General features: G+C 36.3%; 3 protein-coding genes across 3 annotated transcripts; 1 reads left to right on the top strand and 2 right to left on the bottom strand.

The window, feature by feature from the left end:
- The first annotated feature begins 350 nt into the window (after positions 1-350).
- On the top strand, positions 351-2289 carry LOC133797744 (uncharacterized protein At2g27730, mitochondrial). Its single transcript, XM_062235764.1, has 3 exons — positions 351-633; positions 777-860; positions 2034-2289. Exons 1-3 carry the CDS (start codon positions 490-492, stop codon positions 2052-2054), a joined length of 249 nt encoding a protein of 82 aa, XP_062091748.1. The 5' UTR covers positions 351-489; the 3' UTR covers positions 2055-2289.
- A 451-nt stretch (positions 2290-2740) lies between these two features.
- On the bottom strand, positions 2741-6094 carry LOC133797743 (tRNA (mnm(5)s(2)U34)-methyltransferase, chloroplastic). The gene is made up of 6 exons (XM_062235763.1): positions 5607-6094; positions 5265-5328; positions 4850-5042; positions 3870-3943; positions 3173-3328; positions 2741-3011 (listed from the first exon to the last, which is right to left on the bottom strand). Exons 1-6 carry the CDS (start codon positions 5950-5952, stop codon positions 2885-2887), a joined length of 960 nt encoding a protein of 319 aa, XP_062091747.1. The 5' UTR covers positions 5953-6094; the 3' UTR covers positions 2741-2884.
- Positions 6095-13587: 7493 nt separating this feature from the next.
- Positions 13588-17409, bottom strand: LOC133797742 (abscisic acid 8'-hydroxylase CYP707A1-like). Its single transcript, XM_062235762.1, has 9 exons — positions 17151-17409; positions 16719-17040; positions 16471-16620; positions 16109-16360; positions 15714-15803; positions 15425-15503; positions 14667-14773; positions 14424-14542; positions 13588-13760 (listed from the first exon to the last, which is right to left on the bottom strand). Exons 1-9 carry the CDS (start codon positions 17348-17350, stop codon positions 13655-13657), a joined length of 1425 nt encoding a protein of 474 aa, XP_062091746.1. The 5' UTR covers positions 17351-17409; the 3' UTR covers positions 13588-13654.
- Between the last annotated feature and the right edge of the window lie 614 nt (positions 17410-18023).

Raw genomic sequence — 18023 nt, 5'->3', positions numbered from 1 at the left:
ATAAAACATATAATTTTATTATTTTTAAATAATTATCATTATAAAATATCTCAAAAATATAATATTTTAATTTTTCATTTTATTTTATTAAATTGAAGTATTTACAAACTGCAATTAATTATAAAAATATTTTATTAAATATCAAAAATCTTTAAAATAAATTTTTTTCGTTATTTACACATTTATTACATATTATTTAAAACCAAATTTTTTTTGTTATCTAGAATTTATGTAATAATTATTATTTAAAAATATATTATTTAGTAATTATTGTTTCCAAACTTGAAATTAAATCTTGCTCAAAAAAAGATGTGTATTAAATCTTGTTTCCACAATCCGAGCTGAACCCGTACCCACCCAGATATGATCACCCGAAATATCAGTTATAAAAACCGGATACTTCTTCTAGCCAGGGGCCACCGAACCGATTAGATCGTGGCGCCGACATAGTACAAGTAGAAGACACTAGACAGTGAAACAGAAAAAGAAATGGCTATGAGATCCGTGCTAGCAAGAGCAACCGCGCTGACTCGCTCGATGGAGACGACTCGGGGTGCAACTCGCTACTTTAGCGACGGCAAAGGCAAGATCCTGAGCGAGGAGGAGCGAGCTGCTGAGAACGTTTATATCCAGGTCTGTTCTCCTCCCTCTTCTCTTCTGTTTGTTTCCTGAGAAAGTATACATTCATTTCTCTGTTATATGTGATATGGGTTTTGGCTTTTGGGGTTTGCTTCGTTTGATTGATTGGATGGTTCGTTCGTTTTAAAATGATGAAGAAAATGGAGAGGGAGAAGATGGAGAAACTGAAGAAGAAAGCTGAAAAGGAAAAAGCCCAAAAAGAGAAAGAGAACGCCGAGAACGTAAGGATTATTGGTTTTGGATATTATGATATTTGTATTTGAATGCTAATATGTGTGTGTATATTATTGTATTCTTGTTTGTTGTCAATCTCTTAGTGATTGATTGACTCAGGCAAAATTTTGACTGAAGACCCCAAAAGGGTGATGTTCTTGGAGTAGCTCTTAGTAGGAATGGAGTTGTTGTGGACTGGTTTAGCATATAATTAGAGAAGCTCTACTCTCGGAAAAATAGCTCCACTTGCTTTTTGTTTTTATTGACAAAGAAGAAAAATTAGTTATCAAAACTTGATTTTTTAAATGATAACGTGCTTCAATGTGGTTAGTCATGCGTGTAACACGTCTGGCTTATGCTTATTTGTGAATTTTGTAAAGAATACCACCCCTTTTTTGTCACCAGATATATAGCCCAATAAGACACTCTACATGAACATTTTGCAGGGTTGAATTTCATGTTGTGTTTTCGCTTATTCACATGTTTTTGAGTTTTTACTTGCAGAAAAGTTTCATTTGATTAATTGTCTGATTATTTAGGTGGTTTGTGTTGGGTATGCCTTTATGTTTACTGCTGCTTACCCTAGTTTTTGTGAGTGGAAGTCGTTTTGGTGTGGATGATACTTCACCTTCATGCATTGTTGAAGCCTTCTAATTTATGAAAACGTATATTATATGTCTAGATATCCCAGTCTCGATCTTGTTAATCCTAGTGGTTATTTTCTTCAATGGATTTTGAATTATTTGGTATAATATTCACTGGTTGGAATATGCAATTTACATATCTCGCTTTTGATTGATTATGTACTATAATAAGAGGTGAATTGAGAGATAAGATGGGCTAGTTCAAGTGTTTGGCTGAGGTGAAAGTGAGAGTTGTATGTAGTTCAAACTCTCATAAATGCACCTTTGTCAAGATTGTATAATAACTACTAGTGCTACTATATAAGCTTACAAGCATATGTTTGGAAGCCACTTTGGTTCCACTTGTCATGTCATATGTCAGATGAAGACCATGACCAAGTTACATTTTCAATCTGTTCAGCCATTTCTGAAGGCTATGAATCGATGTGTAAATATGTATAAAACAAATTGTTCACATTTAGTCTCTTTACTTTGTCTCATGTTGTTGATGTGATAAAAGTACTGATTCATTTACGTGCTTCATCTATGGTTTTTCAGAAAGCCGAGGGGACCCAATGAGGTTGAACTGGTCATCTGCACTAGCTAGCTGATGAACTCTTGGAATGAAGAATAAAACTGTACATGGTTCTAACTCTGAGGCGTGTTTAAGACTGGTTGTTGTATAGTATGTTCTTGTCTTCAATCATGTACGCAGTCTTTTATCCATCAAGAGTGGGTTATCTGGTGGACTGAAATCTTAATAAACTCTCCTGTGTTTTCTGGATAAAATCAAGGTTTTTGTTATTAAGATTTATTTGTTCTCTTGTGTTATTTTTCTCTACTTGTAATGTTTGTGGTGCAAATGAGGGTAATTTAAGTAGTTTGGGTTAATTCTTTTCTCTTGGTATTATTGCTTCTTTTTTGGGAAGTAATTAGTTTTTTTTAAAGGGAGAATAATTAGTTTGGAGAGTGAAACTTTACAGGAGAAATTTATTTAAGAGATAATAATTGATCCCCTTCCACTCGGTTCTTTCATCTAGTAGGTTGAAGTCCAAAGGCGTGAACGATAAAAGCCTACCATTTTTTACCTTTCTAAATATATTTTATCATCTAAGATATATGTTTCATACTTAAAAATATATTTAAGTCATTTTTTTATTTTGGTAAAAAAAAATTGGATGGCCCATTAAATACATTTTCTAGATAAACATTTAACTATTTTGTATAATGCGTGTTAAGTTAGATACTTGGGATCAGGAAACATATTTTTCAAGATAACAATTAAATATACATTATATAATTTTTTTGGTTCATTTTTTTTTCTCCTAATGACAATGTTAAATGGGTTAGTATGCGGAAACTACAATGATTTTGTTCATGACCTTTTCAATGAACATGGAATGGTCAATTCAACACTTCTTGAACAAGAAAACAACAATGGGAGACATTGGACGGTTTAGCATCTGTAACTTGCAACAGATCCAATTCTCAATTGATAATTTAGAAGCAAACTCTTGGACAGTCTCCCATTCTTGCCTGAAGAAACAGAAAAAAGAAGCATGAGTGTACTGACCAAACAATCGTTTATCTAGATATATTTTGCAGCCCAAAGCATAAACTTTTAACTTGATGGAATGGTGATGATGAAAGAGCCGAATGATTCAGTTCATGAAAAGAAATACAGAGAAAAGTATTACCATCCACCAGGATGCCCAACATAGACCACCAAGCTGATTAGTCCTCCAGGAGTTATAATATCTTTTGCAGCATTCAGTGCTTTTAGTGTTGTTTGTGGCTCTGTGATTAGTGTTTTGTCACCACCAGGAAGGTAGCCTAGGTTGAAAGCAATAAGCCTGAAAACTTACAAGACATCAGACTTGTACCCCATTTTCAGCAATTCATTCTCCTCCTCAGGACAAAGTAACTGCCATTTGCAAAGCCTATCTTTATGGATTCTTTAAGAACAAAGTTCCATGTAAATTTCAGCTTGTGTTTAAAATATTTGGTTTGATACTTCGTTCTCAGATGCCAATTTTTAAATACCACTTATCATTACTTCCTTGACTTGTCACTTTAGAGTGAGCTCTCAACATGATTGAAACAATTTTCGATGATAAAGATGAATTTACTTTCCGAGTTCCTAGGATTTTACTTATTAGCACTCGGTAGGATACTAGAAGTAGTGTCTTAATATCCATGGCTTGAAAAATTGACATGTGGTTTTAACTTTCTTGATCTGCACATGTTAATGTGTTCAACTTGCTTAGGAAATATCAGACCGAAATTTCAATGGGAAAGGAAATGGTAAGAGTATAGATGGGCTTTCAAATTGGAACTTAGCTTCTAAATGTTGAATAATAAGACAAGCTTGTAGAAGTTTTGAGTAGTGAGTACCTTACCAAAGTATCCTCAGGTAGAACTTCTGCCATTTTACTATGGCATATTTGGAAGAGCTTAACAAGTTCTTTCTGCATAGATAACAAGATTAATATTGCATTCAGTTTTATTCCTAAGGACCAGAATACAAAATATGCTACATGGTTTGAACTTTGAACTTGAGCAGATTTTGGTCATATTAATTTATACCTCGGAGTCAAATAGTGTATGCATAAACTCTATGTCCACCTATCCAATTCACCTACTCTAGAAGGAACAAAGATGACACCTAGACTATGAAGGGTACATTGGGTATTATGACAGAAGGGTAGTGGATTGTTAGAGCCTAGAGTTTGTTGAAACTAGTTAGTGGTTTATTATGCGGGGTATATGGGAGAGTGTGGCTGGGATTGGGACATGAAAATTGCATTGATTTTCAGCAATAATTCTTGGGAAAGTTGCTCGAATACTCAGGTCGTCACTTTTAGTTGAATTGAATAATAGTTCCTATCTTTCTCCCCATTTTAGTTCTACTGTTGTACATTTACATTAGATAGAATCCATACCGGTTCTATCATAATAACACATCATAAATACAGATAAGCTTCGGAGCTTCCCAATTTATCATCTTTATTTAACAAGAATGAAGAAACTATACAGAAGAAAAAAAGTTTATAGTTAACCATATTCCTCTGTTAGACCATAGGGAACGATAAAATTTAGAACCTTAGTGTGATGAAACAGAAAGAGATCAAAAAATATTGGTCAACATCCAACATACATTATTATATAAAGACTTAAGTTCAGGCCAAATCAGGCTTTACGAGAAATATAATTTTCTAATCACTAGCCAGTTAAACTTCTTTAAGGTCACTATGTAATAGTTAACAATGCATCACTAAAGAATAGGATTTTAACTTTGTTTTTCAAGTAGAAAAAATAAAAACTCCTATCTTAAAGAGAGATGAAAGGCATAGTGTTTCGCAATAGAAATATACCTCATTTGGGCTGACTGACTGTTCCAGCAAAGAACTTGTGTTCTCTAAGGCATCTTTCTGAATGTCCAATCCATAAACACGACCCTGCTGTGATTCACCAGCAACCAGTTTGAGCATTGTCAATGTGTCATAACCATTGCCACAAGTAGCATCAATGACCGTATCTCCTTTTCGAACAATTCGTTCCCAGACTCTATTCGATAGGAACAAGAGTGATTCAATGTTAAACATAGTAGTGAAAGTAAACTAATAGCGTACAATTTGTCTGCAAAATCAGATTTACCTTTCCATGTTCACGAAAACTAAAGCTCTAAATAAGTGAAAGACAACAATCTAGACATTAAAATTTTCTTGTAGCCACTTACACAGACCTTTTTTAGCTGAACTTACACAGAAATAAAATGAAACAACATACTTGTGAGCTACTTCAGTAGCTTTCTTCTTGCCCAAAATGTAGCTCGCCAAAGCATCTTCTACTCCTGATCAAAGCATTTCTCATATTAACTTATTCCAAATACCAGAAAAAAAAAATACATAAAACATTCCTGATTACAGTGATATACCGTAAACAAACAAAATTGCAAATGACCCATTTCTCTAAATTTCATTCTACACCAAAATAACAAAAGAATTTTTTTGAACAAACGAACCCAACTCAGAATCTAATAACCACTACTCACAACTCTTCTGTCCGGTTCAAGAGAAAATGCAATTACAAACATATATTGAAAAATAAATTCGGTAACAAGAATGGTACCAGAAAGAGGAGAGTCTTCAGGAACGGAAGCCGGGGCGAAAGAAGGATTGGTCTGAGTAGCGCACAAGGCGAAAGTTTCAGAAAAGTTTCTACGAACAGGGAAAATGCAAGAAGTAAGGTTTCTGGGGATAGCGTAGGAAAAGTTTGTTGAAGAAAAAGAGAAGGGTTTATATGCGAAGCTTGTTAAATGGGTTTGATGCGTTCCTGATATAAATTTGAGGGTCAGCGCCATTTTCACTCGATCCAAACCTCCGGCCATTTTCATGGCCTTAGCTGAATAGAAGCAGCGTCTCCACATATGAGGACTACGTTGCAATTTTTTTGTAATCTCCCCAACTCTTTTCATTCCTAAAACATATTAAAAAAATATTTAGCCCGACCACCATGAATCCATAGGTGGTCGGCCTACCACCTTAGGCCGACCACCGCAGGATTCAACCCTTGAAAAGTGCGAGAGGATTGTTCAAGTCTCCAGAAAAGTAATTTTTACAATACAAGGAAGGCCCCAAAAAGGTTAATTGAGGTGAAAAAAATTATTTTTAGGATCCCAGATGGTTGACTTATGCTTGGGCCAACCACCCTAGATCCCTAAAAATTGCCCAAGGGAAAGGAAGTACTCAGCCCATGAAGCTCTAGGGGTGGTTGGCCTAACCCTAATTCTAGGCCTGGAAATCGCCTAAGGCAAGGGAAAGGAAGTACTCGGCCCATGAAGCTCTAGGGGTGGTCGGCCTAACCCTAATTCTAGGCCTGGAAATCGCCTAAGGCAAGGGAAGGGAATTACTCGGCCCATGAAGCTCTAGGGGTGGTCGGCCTAACTCTATTCCTAGACCTGGAAATCGCACAAGGAGAAGCCCTAAAGGTACTCGGCCCTAACCCGCACAAGGAGAAGCCCTCAAGGTACTCGGCCCTAACCCTGATCCTATCCTCGAAAATCGCAGGTGCTAGGGTTTGAAGTCCCAGAAATCGCCAGACTAATGAGGTCGTTGACCTAGGATCTTATATCCCTAGAAATCGCCCATCCTAGGGTTTATAACCATGAAAATCGCCATATTTCAGAGAAATCTTGATTCAAGTAAGTTAATTATTTTGGATCAAGATACACCAAAACAAGAAGATTCAGACAAAAATTTCTCAAAAATTCAAAGTGTTTCTTATAAATCTAAGAACATTTAAATGAAATGATGTGAGAATTAGAAGAAAGTACTTACCAGAGATATGCGTTTGATGAGGAACTGGAGAAATCAGACTTGAATTTTGTTTGGAAGTGGCGCATAGAGCAGGAATGAGAAGAGAAGACCTACTTATAACCTCTTAGGCAGACAAGATATTTTTAGGAATTCAAATTTCCTTGAAAAATATCTGGTATGGTTAAAATTTAAAATTCCTTGAAATATATTTATATTTTTAGGAAATCAAATTCCTTAAAAAACCATCTTATATTTTTAGGAATTAAATTCCTTGAAAAATATTTTTTATTTTTAGGAATTAATATCTTTGAAAAATATATTATATTTTTAGGACTTTAAAACTCCTTGAAAAATATATTATATTATTAGGATTTCAAATTTCCTTGAAATATATATTATATTTTTAGGAAATTAATTTTCCTTGAAAAACCTAATTATTTTTAGGAATTTCTGATTGTCCCTAAGAAATTCGTACCGAACAAATTATCGATAGTTAAACAAGTACTATGTAATGTCCCGATAGACTTGACTATTTAAGTACTGCTACGGTATATTTCTCGGGCCAGGATCAAGTTTACCGTAATGTTGAAAACATTACAATAAACTTGGGGAGCAAATGTTATCCCTAAAAAATACGAGGATGACGTGGCGAATGAGAATGCGACACGTGACATCACAAATCAGGGGAAAATGAAGAAGTATTGAGAAAAGATCAACTGGAAAAAAAGATAAGTCTAGGATCTATAGGGAAGTCGACCAAGCCTATATCCCCTAGGGGTGGTCGGCCTAAGCAGGCCCAAGAGCCCTAGGACTTGTAACGCCCTACTACCTTAGAGCCGTTACTAAGTGAGTTTAAAATGTGCAATTAACTCGCTAAATGAGGCTTCTAGAACAAAAGTGTGATTAAACAGAAATCAAGGCTGTAATCTTTAAAAGTACTCTATCTCGTTGAAAATTCCAAGAGTTTAACATTTGGGATCCAAAAATAAAGTTTATAAAGTATTTACAACTCAAACAGGTTTATAGATGTCTAATTATAAAAAACGTAGTTTAATATAGCCATTTCTCAAAATGCCCCAACCAAAGCAGTCGGGCAGGCCAAACATGTACGCGTCGCTCCACGCTCTCCGTACTCATGGCTGGTTGATTTTCCCCTTACCCTTACCTGCAACACAGAGCACCCGTGAGCCGAAGCCCAGCAAGAAAACTCACACAACACATAACATATGCATATCATACAACCATTATAACAGATAACTCACAGATAAACAGATAGTCCATCAGATTAAACACATATACGACCATGCCGTCCCAGAAGCGTTATCAAAGCCTGGGATCTCGGTCCTCACTGTAAGGATATCCCATGTATCCATTGGGGTCTCACCCTAACTATAAGCACTTCATGTGATAAGTGTTATACCCAGCCCCACTGCCGTTCTCGGCCCTTCGCCGTTCCCGGCTCCTTTGCCGTTATTTCTGCTATAACCACATATAGCATTCTCAAACAGCATTCAAACATATAATAATTCAATTAAGGCTACACCCTAACAATAATACAATCTAGGTTCGTGCCCTGCAACAACACTATGGGCCCATGCCCTGCTCTACGGGTGTTACAGTTTTCTTACCTGTATCCCGAGCTTTACAATGCACCAAAGTCACGAGCACGGTCCTCTATCCCGAGCCTCTCCGAAAACCTAGTCACAACACATAAGAAGTACTATTTAATACTAACCAATCCAAAACCACCTCTCGGGACTAATCTCATACTCTCGGGATCTCCAAATTCCTGAAACAATGCATCAGAAACATCCCCTGAGCCCCCGGAGCAAATGCCCAAAAATGCAAAATTACCCTATCCTGGAAATAGCCTAGCGCCACGGCGCCCAGCAAGTCAGAGAGTCCCCCAGCTCCTGATTCAACCTCGCGCCGTGGCGCCAGAGAACAGGGCCGCAGCGCCTCTTCGCGAACCCAGGAATATGGGTTTTCCCCTGCATTTTCCCCGAGCCAAAACACTCCCAATTCAATCCCAATGCATACTCAAACCCCAAAATCAGTTTAAAACCCCAAATAAACCATTTAACAATCTATAAACCTCAACAACAAGCTCAATTACACAATTACACCCAAAATCCACACTTAAGTTTTAGATTTCAGAAACTTAACAATAGCTTTCAAAACTCAAACCAGAACTTGAGAAAGATGTAAACCAGACTTCTAGATTCTTAAACCATATCAGATATGAAAATTCAAATATGTTTAAAACCCTTACCTAAATCAAGAATTCAACTTGAGCTGCTCTTCCCAATCAAGTCCCAAGCTCAAATCACAACCTCCTGTTGAACCTAACCTCAATTTATCCCAAGAGTTTACCAAACAAAGCACATAACTCAGTTCCCAATTCCATGACACTCTTAGCTAAATTCTACAACACATACACAGAATTTCCTTACCTCAATTCACTGAATAATCCTCCAAGTTCCCTTAGCTTTAATTCTCTTCTTGATCCCAAGAGGTTTGCCCTTAGTTTTCCCTTTCCTCCTCTAGGTTTTCCTTCAATTTCAGCAAAAACAGAAATATACCTAAGTGTAAAACGTGAATGACCCTTTTCCCTCAGCTGAAGATTCCTATATCCTGCCAAAAGACCATTCTACCCCTCCAAGAAAATCACTTCCTAACTAAACCTCAAGGGCACTCTTGCCATTTCACCAATCCTACAAATTTACCACTTCCTCATCTAAACTTGTTACCCTTACTAATTACAAATGGTTACTCAAGTTACCCAGTCACCAATAACCATTAACCACTTATTCTCAACCCAATTACAAAACTCCCAAAATACCCCTAGGCTCCTCCCGAGCCGGGTATAAAATCCCATTGTGACTTTTAAACTAATTAGCTCCCTAGAACCGTCTCAGCACGTGCATCACCATCATATCACCACTCAAACGTGGTACAAATCATATAATACAATTATCACGTTTATGCCCTCAGCGGGCTAAAATTACCAATTTACTCCTATCATACAAACGGGGTCCACATGCATATTTATACAACCTAAACATGCATTCTAATCACGTACTCATTTAAATTCATATATTAACATGCCAACTCACTTATTGCCCTCCAGGCACGCTAATCAATGTCCTAAACCTTATTAGCAAATTGGGGTGTTGCAGGAGTGGTCGGCCCCAATATGCCCAAGGACCCCTAGGGTGGTCGGCCTGACATGCTCAAGGATGGTCGGCCCACCCTATCCTCCGTAGGGTGGTCGGCCTAAACCCCCAAGTACACTTCACTAAGAATTACTCACTTTCGTTCAAACTGAGATCAAAATGCCTAGCACCCAGAATGTCACAAGCCTAGCACCCATAACATCAACAGGTCCAACACCCAGAAGGTCACATGCCTAGCACCCAGGCTCAGGTCGTCAGGTCTAGCACCTAAGCCTCATATATCAACAAAGACTTAACATTTTCCCAGAGGTTTCTATCATGCATTATCCACCACGATCTAGAGAAACAACGAGAAGACCCACGATCTCATAATCATGGGGAGGTGGACACGTATCTCCACTACCTGATGATCGTGTACCAAACCACGATCCCAGTATTACAGGTCATGTAACAACCCCTGAGTACTATAAATAAAGGACCCAGGGCTTCATTTCGAAGGATCTCTTTTTCTGGAAATTTGGGAGAAAAATCTTTCTAAGGAGTGAACTCATTAGTTCGTACTTGTAATTGTCGAGTAATTCAATACAAAAGACTAAGTGGATTAGGTTATTACTGTTCATCAGAATAGGACTGAACCACTATAAAATTCATGTGTGTTTATTTAAGATAATCGTACTCTATCGTTTATTCTATTTAAGGTGTCGTATACTGTACATACAACTGTTGGCCAATTTCACAGGTCAACACCTGGTAATATACCAGCTCTTACAGCCATAAGGTGGCCATTTTCGTCGACGTTGCGAGCTCGTGCCATCTCTATATTAAACCTTGCAAGGTAACTTTTCAACGATTTTCCTTGTTGTTGTCTGACAATGGTTAAAGCCGAGGCCTCGGGCCTGACTCCTACCATGGCCTTGAACTATTTCTTAAATTCCTTTGCTAATTGATCCCAAGACGAGATCGAATGTCTTCTAAACTTTTCGAACCAGTTTTTTACTGGTCCAATCAGAGTGGTAGGGAACAACATACACCGGAGCTCATAACCAACATTGTTGGCTTGCATAGTATTGAATGTGCTCAAATGGCTGTATGGATCTGAATTCCCGTCAAATGGAGCTACGTGGGGTATCTTGAACCCCTGAGGAAATGGCGTATTGGAAATATGAGGAACAAAAGGCTCGAGCTCCTCATCGGAGTCATCAGCCTTGTCCCCGTTCCTTTCATCCTAAAGGAGCATGAACGCCCGTTCGAGCTGGTTAATTCTCTCCTGGACTAAGTCTAATGGATGTTGAGCTTGTGCTTGGGGGAGTTGATCATTTTTTATAAAAACTCCAGCTCATTGTCCTGGTATAGGGTTATACTGATGCCCATATGCTGGCTATTTTTGACTGTTTAAATCGTCCCACCAATCGAGGTTTGCAGGATTGGCTTGCCCCCGGTTCTGGTTCAGGTGTTCTCGAAGGTCAGGATGATTACCCTGATTCCCAGTATTCCTGGGTTCGGTAATATATATGCTTATAGAACTAGTGTGGTCTGAGCTCCCACTTATGAAACTAACATTTCTCTCTGACTGAGGGGCTCGGTAGATCTTCCACCGGCCTCCTTGCTCCAGTTGTTTATGATCTTGACAAATGGCTTCCCACTGGTTGGGCAGCCCTATGTTCTCGAGTCGCCTCCCTCTCGCCCCCATGTCCAGGCCTGGCTCGACGGTTCCCATCTCGACTGCCAGTGCGAGAGGGCCTTTGTCGTGTAGGCTCCCCTGCTTGGTTCCTTATGAGGAGCTGGTCGTGGTGCCTCTTGGACTGGTGAGGGGTATCTTATAAGAGATGGTGGATGTCTTATATGAGATGGTGGTGGCCTTCTATTGTTGGGCCTGGAAGGTCTAGAATTGGGCCGGACAGGTTCCGAGTTGTTCCTGACTGCTTCAGGGTTAGAACTCCGAACTACTGAATGAGCTCGGTTATTCCCAGTTCCTGTAGACACTTCCACAATCGGATTACTAGTAGTATTAGTTCGAGTATTTCTCATAGTGCGTTCAGTGCCAGGGTTTTCCCTGGGCCCTGGCTGAGCTTGATGGGCCCCTTGCTTAGCCCTCCTGGTGGTTGTGCTCCTTCCAGGACGTTCTCTTGGTCTCGGGGTGGTGCTTGGACCTTAGCGGCCTGTCTGGCCAATTCTTCGTTGCGCCTTGTAGCCTCTGCCAATTGTTGGCGTAGTTGGTGATTCTCCAGTTCAACAATGGGAATATACCTCTCTGGATATAGTAGAGGTCCTCGTCAGGCCTGGGAGCAGGCGGTCCCTGAGAGTCAGAGGATACACTTTCCTCCTCTGGGCCGTGGTCAATCATTGGCTGCTTCCCAGGTCGACGTGGGTAATCTTCAGTGCGGGGAGTTTGCTCCTCAGGTATTTGGGGCAATGGTTGCCCACCAGTACTGGGGTTGTTCGCGACGACCATTGGTAATTTAGGAGGTTTCTGACTAAACAATCCAACGACTTGCTTAATGCTCTCAATGAAAGCACCTAACTGTTGATGACATTTTTCGTCAACTTAAATCTGAAGAGCACTAATGATTTAAGAAATTAAGGAAGAACAATTGAATTTTTACGTGGTTCAGCAGTTAAAGACTGCCTAGTCCACGAGTCAATATTATTGATTTGTGGTATTCTCTCAAAGCTTTTATAAAGCAATTTAGCATAGTGTTATCAGTACCAAATTGTGTTGGTCTACAAACGAAATTCTCTAGTCTATTTATAGACTGGTTAATAAAATATATTCCCTTTACTTCAGGAGTTACAATTCAAATTTGAAATAAATGTAATTGAATGCATTAATGACATAATATCCTATGATAATTGAGATATAGTATTAGATAATAACAAATCCCTAAGGAATTGAGATTTCCTAACAGTTTTCGCATGTAAAACGCGTTGTTGATCTTGAAGGCAAGGTTTACACTATTACGAGATTGGCCAACACTTCGAGCTCACTATTCTAGTCAGCTTCTTCCTTAGCCAATGATTTCGTCGAGCTCAATCTTTGGAGACCAACACCTTCGAGATTGCACTAAGTCTCGAATTACACATGCATCAGAGAAGGTTCGTTTTTTCGAGCTTACACTTAAACTCGAGCCTTCTAAACTTGTGCTCGAACACCAACAGAAACGAGTCATGAATCATGCACATTTATACAAGTGTTGAGTCATTACTTGTATAAGTGTCATTTTTGAGCTTACGCTTTACGAGCCTACATTTCGAGACTCATTTGTAGCGGTGTCGAAATTTAAATGTAACATTATTCATTAAAATAGTAAACAAGAGGTGCTAAATTTAGTAAAACTAGCAAAACTATACAATTTTGAACGGATTATTCATTAAAATAGTAAACAAGAGGTGCTAAATTAATTAATGAATGACTCATTTTATTTATTTTTTATTTAGGGAGATTTGGATCAAAATTGTTTGGTGAACAAATAAATAACACCTTGTTAAATAATTTACTATTCAGTTGAAATTGAAGCTGAAATCTAAATGTAATATGGTCAAATATTGGATTTTTTTATATATTTAATTTATAATTTATATTTAAATTAATTGATGTAAAAATATTAAAATGAAGAAAAATAAATATTAATATAAATTTTGTATTAATAATGAATTTATTTAGTTTATTGGGAGAGAGAGGTTGAAGCTAGGTGGTAGTTATAGATTCTCTCCAAAATCTGACTGGTAGTCCGTTGTGAGGCACTGGGAATGGGCTGTATTGAACACCGCTTTCAGGTCCCACAATTTCCCACCTGAAATTTCCACAAACCAACAAACTGTTATTGTCGCTCCACCTACGCACTTCTCAACCAAATTAAAGACACTATTTTTTTAATCAGACCCAACAAAAAAAAAATATAAATAAAGAAAAATATAGATACCCTTTAGTTCACTTCTACAAAAAAAAATATATCTGTTAAATTTTTTTTAGAATAAATCTAAAAATTTAGTACTTTTATATTTTTTATTTTTACTAAAATGTAGTAATTAAATAGTCATGTTTTTCCGAGAAAAATATTTAAAGTTTCTAACAAGTAGTATTTAAATATCTAAACAGTACAAAATCACATAGTTAAAAAAAATTTATATAGAAAAAAATAATTAAACAAAATTATCACTAATTATTTAAATATTATATTTTAGCAACTTCATGTATTTAAAAAAAAAAAACATTTAAGTAAAAAAATATAAAATTTTAAAATTATAAAGTATTTTAACTGTTATTCACTCATTTTCTTAACACTGTCTCTTTCTACGTATATTTGTTATTTGTCTAATATAGTTAATTATTGAGTTTTATTCAAACCGCTAATTAATTATAATCAGACTCATGTGTTTTTTCACGTTATGGTATATTAACGTACGTTTTGAGAGTATTTGACAATAATATTATTATTAATAATTAATATTTATACCTGAAATTGGTGACCAAATGGTGGAGCATAATCAGTATTTCCAGCTTGGCAAGTTCATTTCCAGGGCAAGCATGTGTACCACTGCCAAATGGCATAAATGTATTGGGTTTGGGGGACACCTAGTTTTTAAAAAAAAAAATATATTGTATTATAATTAATTAAACTAATGACTTTGAATAAATACATAAATAAATAATGAAGTTTGGTAATAAACATTTAATGTCTTAATTAAGTGGTGCATACCTCGAATCTAGAGGGATCAAATTTCTGAGGTTGACTGAAAAATTCAGGATTATGATGAATGTTTCTGAACAAGGGCATCACCTTCCAACCTTTTGGGATTAAGTAGCCTGTCACCAGGGTCCAAAAGTGGTCATTTTTTCAGTCAAATTCTAATTCCCAAACTATAAGATAAGAGGAGGAACAATAAATTATATCGGTCAAACTAATCAAAGAATATTACATTAACTCTGAAAAGTCAACTTTAAATATGAACTTCTACCTTATCACCTCTTTTTAACTAGAGAGAGAGAGAGAGAGGTGTTAACTTATATTTAGCATTTCTTTTTTAGTTTCTCTTTGTTTTTTTTATTTTCATTTTTTTTCTAGGTATATATAAATATTTTTTTATTATTTCTTATTGGAAAAATATTAGTTTGACTCCTGTGTTTTTTCTAAATATGCGATCGACCTGTGTTTTGTTAAATAATAACTCGGACCATATATTTTACAAAATAAATCAAAATAGTACCTTATACCAAATTTTAATAAAAAAAAATTTCAAATATAATTTTTCATTGTAAGCTCATCGACCACTTTTTCCGAACACATTGCATCACTAACGACCCGAGATATTTTGAACAAAATCGGGTCTATAATATTATTTTGATCAATTTTGTAAAACACAAATTTCAGATTGTTATTTAATAAAACACAAAACTAATAGCGTATTCGGGAATAGAAGGTCATAATAGTATTTTACAAGTATAGATTCTTCATACCCTTGTATTCAACATCAGCCACAGCTTCTCTGAAAGTGAAAGATATAATGCTTGCAACCCTCAAACTCTCCAACACAACCTGATCAAACCATCAATTAATGTCCTCTCATTGTTATATCCAGTACTCTCTAAAACATAAATGTTGCTTCTCTTAAGCTAAAAATAATATATAATTATCCATACGTTTATAAATTGAAAAATCTCGATTAAGATTATTGATTACCCGTACTATACAATATCCTTGTACTATATATTATATATAATTGCATATAATTAATTAATCATATACCTTGTAACTAATTGGCATATTTCTAGTTTGCCTCCATGTCAACGGCTGTTTATTTTCTTCATTAAGTCTACGAATCTCCTTCTGTTCAGACTGCAAATATAAATGAATATGATAATATCTCAATATTATCCACAATTGAAATAATACACTCTTATATATATAGAGAGACATGAAATGAAATGGACTCTTGGGGAGAGACCAGACCACAAGCTACTGTTTTGAATACGTACTGGGGCGGTGTATAGTGCAATAATTGAGCTGGGCTAATAAATAATAATTGACATAACAATGGAAAATAATAAAGGCTAGGAATATACAAGACAATGCTCTCTCTATATATATGTAATTAATGACTATATTTATATGTGTATATATGTATATATATGTGTATATACCTTGACAGCCTCTAGAAGCTTCGGTTCATCATGAAGGAACTTGACAACCCAGGTCATGACACTGGCTGTGGTGTCCTGAGCAGCAAAAAGCACTCCAATTATGTTATCAGCTATCTGATCATCACTTAACACCTCTCCTTTCTCATCTTTAGAGTTCAAGAAGCAACCCAAAAGATCATCTTTTTCTACCAATTTCTTCTCTTTCCTCTCCCAAATAATATCACTCAAAATCTTACTTAGCTTTTCCCTTGCCTGTCAAGAAAAATCACATACAATTTAAATATATAGTCAAAACAGTTGACCCTGATGATGATGTTTTATAACACATTTAATGTCAATTCATGATGTTATTATTGACTTACCAAGAGGGCCTTCTTGTAAAGAGTCCCTGGAATGTTGGTGGGGAAGGAGTTGTAGCCTTTGTCTACTATACTGTAGTTCTTTTTAAGCTCTTCGGTCACATTTGACTCCAAATGGCCAAAGATTGAGAGAATACCCACCTCGAAAGATAACTACAATATATATAGTATAATTTAAGAAAATAAGGCAAACCCAAGTGAAAGGGGGTGATTTTTCAGAGCTTAAATATCACTGTTGAATATATACGTACCTTTTTCATTTCATGAAAGGTGTTTATAACTTGTCCATTAGCCCAGGAACTGGAGGCAGAGATAGCTGCGGCTTCAATATCAGGAACCAAATTCCTGATGGCGTCGAGGGAAAGAGAGCCCTGAACCAGCTTCCTCAGTCGACCATGGTAGTCTCCTTGGTGGAAGAACAAGGCCGATGGTCCAATCAAGCGTTCCTTGCTTTTGGGGTAACTGGGCTTGAACAGGTGAGCTTCTGTCACCAGAACGAACTTCGCTGCCTCTGGGCTCGCCAGCATCACACTTGGGCACCCAAGAATATGGGTCTTGAAAATTTCTCCATACCTGTGTATTCACACACACAAATCTTTACATCTAACGTAAAATAACCATTTCGAACACTTGACAGAAAAATTTAGAGAGAAAAACGTATACTATATTGCCAATAAATAAACCTTTTCTGTTTGGAAGCAAAGAAGGTGTTTGGGTCCTGAGAATAAAGTTGAAGAGTTTCGCCTATGTAAGGCCAACCCATTGAGCCAGGAGGAAGCTTAGCTCGTTTTTGAGATCCATCTTTGTATGTGATTTTGATAACGAAATGAAAAAAGAGCAGAGTAAGAAGAAAAATGAATACATAAAAAAGAAATGCATCCATTTTTAAACTTTTTTTTCTCTTTCTCTCTTTCGTTAGATATTGTGTGAGGTTTTCTCTGCCTACGCCCTCTTATATAGACAATGCATTTTTATATTTTGTATTTTTTTAAAGACAAAAGAGTCAGTTATTTATTTATTTTATTAATTTTGGGCTCTAAATTTTTATCCTTTCACTAAATTTGTTGAGAGAATATCCTGAAATTAAAAAGGTAATAATAATAAATCTCTAAGAAATGAAAAAAACATTTATTATTGGGATTCTCATACATCCTTCTCAAACATTTATTGCATGTTTGGATTGGTACATATAAAATGAAATGAAATACTAAAAGATAAAACGGGTAAATTACCTTCTATTTTTTTTTTGGCTATGTATGTTAATTCGAATATTTATTTATTTGAAGAAAAAAAAATTATTAGCGTTTTAAAAATTAATAAGAAAGACAAGTTTGACAGGCTGGCGTGTGGCTTCTTGATTTTACTAGAAATAAAATGCTATTGTTCATGGATAGCGAAAGAAGTTCCGAAATGTTCACCATCACTAAGAATCAATACAAAAAGTCTAAATGAAGTTAATGTGTGACTGAGGAATTCCGGCATCAATGGTGAGTCAAATGGACCTTTATAGAAAGTTCATAATCTTTTTAGTGGTAGCTTGCATAGGTAATTGAATA

This window comes from Humulus lupulus, chromosome 8, assembly GCF_963169125.1.
Source record: "Humulus lupulus chromosome 8, drHumLupu1.1, whole genome shotgun sequence".
Lineage (NCBI taxonomy): Eukaryota > Viridiplantae > Streptophyta > Magnoliopsida > Rosales > Cannabaceae > Humulus > Humulus lupulus.
This window is presented reverse-complemented; position numbering and strand designations above follow the sequence as displayed.

Bases quoted from the DNA above. Each gene is read 5' to 3' on its own strand.
- LOC133797744 (XM_062235764.1), top strand. From the start codon at position 490: ATGGCTATGAGATCCGTGCTAGCAAGAGCAACCGCGCTGACTCGCTCG. The intron at 634-776 runs GTCTGTTCTCCT...AAAATGATGAAG, and splicing joins CTGAGAACGTTTATATCCAG to AAAATGGAGAGGGAGAAGAT. The intron at 861-2,033 runs GTAAGGATTATT...ATGGTTTTTCAG, and splicing joins AGAAAGAGAACGCCGAGAAC to AAAGCCGAGGGGACCCAATG.
- LOC133797742 (XM_062235762.1), bottom strand. From the start codon at position 17,350: ATGGATGCATTTCTTTTTTATGTATTCATTTTTCTTCTTACTCTGCTC. The intron at 14,774-15,424 runs GTATGAAGAATC...CCCTGGTGACAG, and splicing joins GGCTGATGTTGAATACAAGG to GCTACTTAATCCCAAAAGGT. The intron at 14,543-14,666 runs GTATGCACCACT...TTTAAAAACTAG, and splicing joins TTGATCCCTCTAGATTCGAG to GTGTCCCCCAAACCCAATAC.
- LOC133797743 (XM_062235763.1), bottom strand. From the start codon at position 5,952: ATGAAAAGAGTTGGGGAGATTACAAAAAAATTGCAACGTAGTCCTCAT. The intron at 5,043-5,264 runs GTATGTTGTTTC...CCTATCGAATAG, and splicing joins GCTACTGAAGTAGCTCACAA to AGTCTGGGAACGAATTGTTC. The intron at 3,012-3,172 runs GTAATACTTTTC...CTGTTTCTTCAG, and splicing joins GTTGGGCATCCTGGTGGATG to GCAAGAATGGGAGACTGTCC.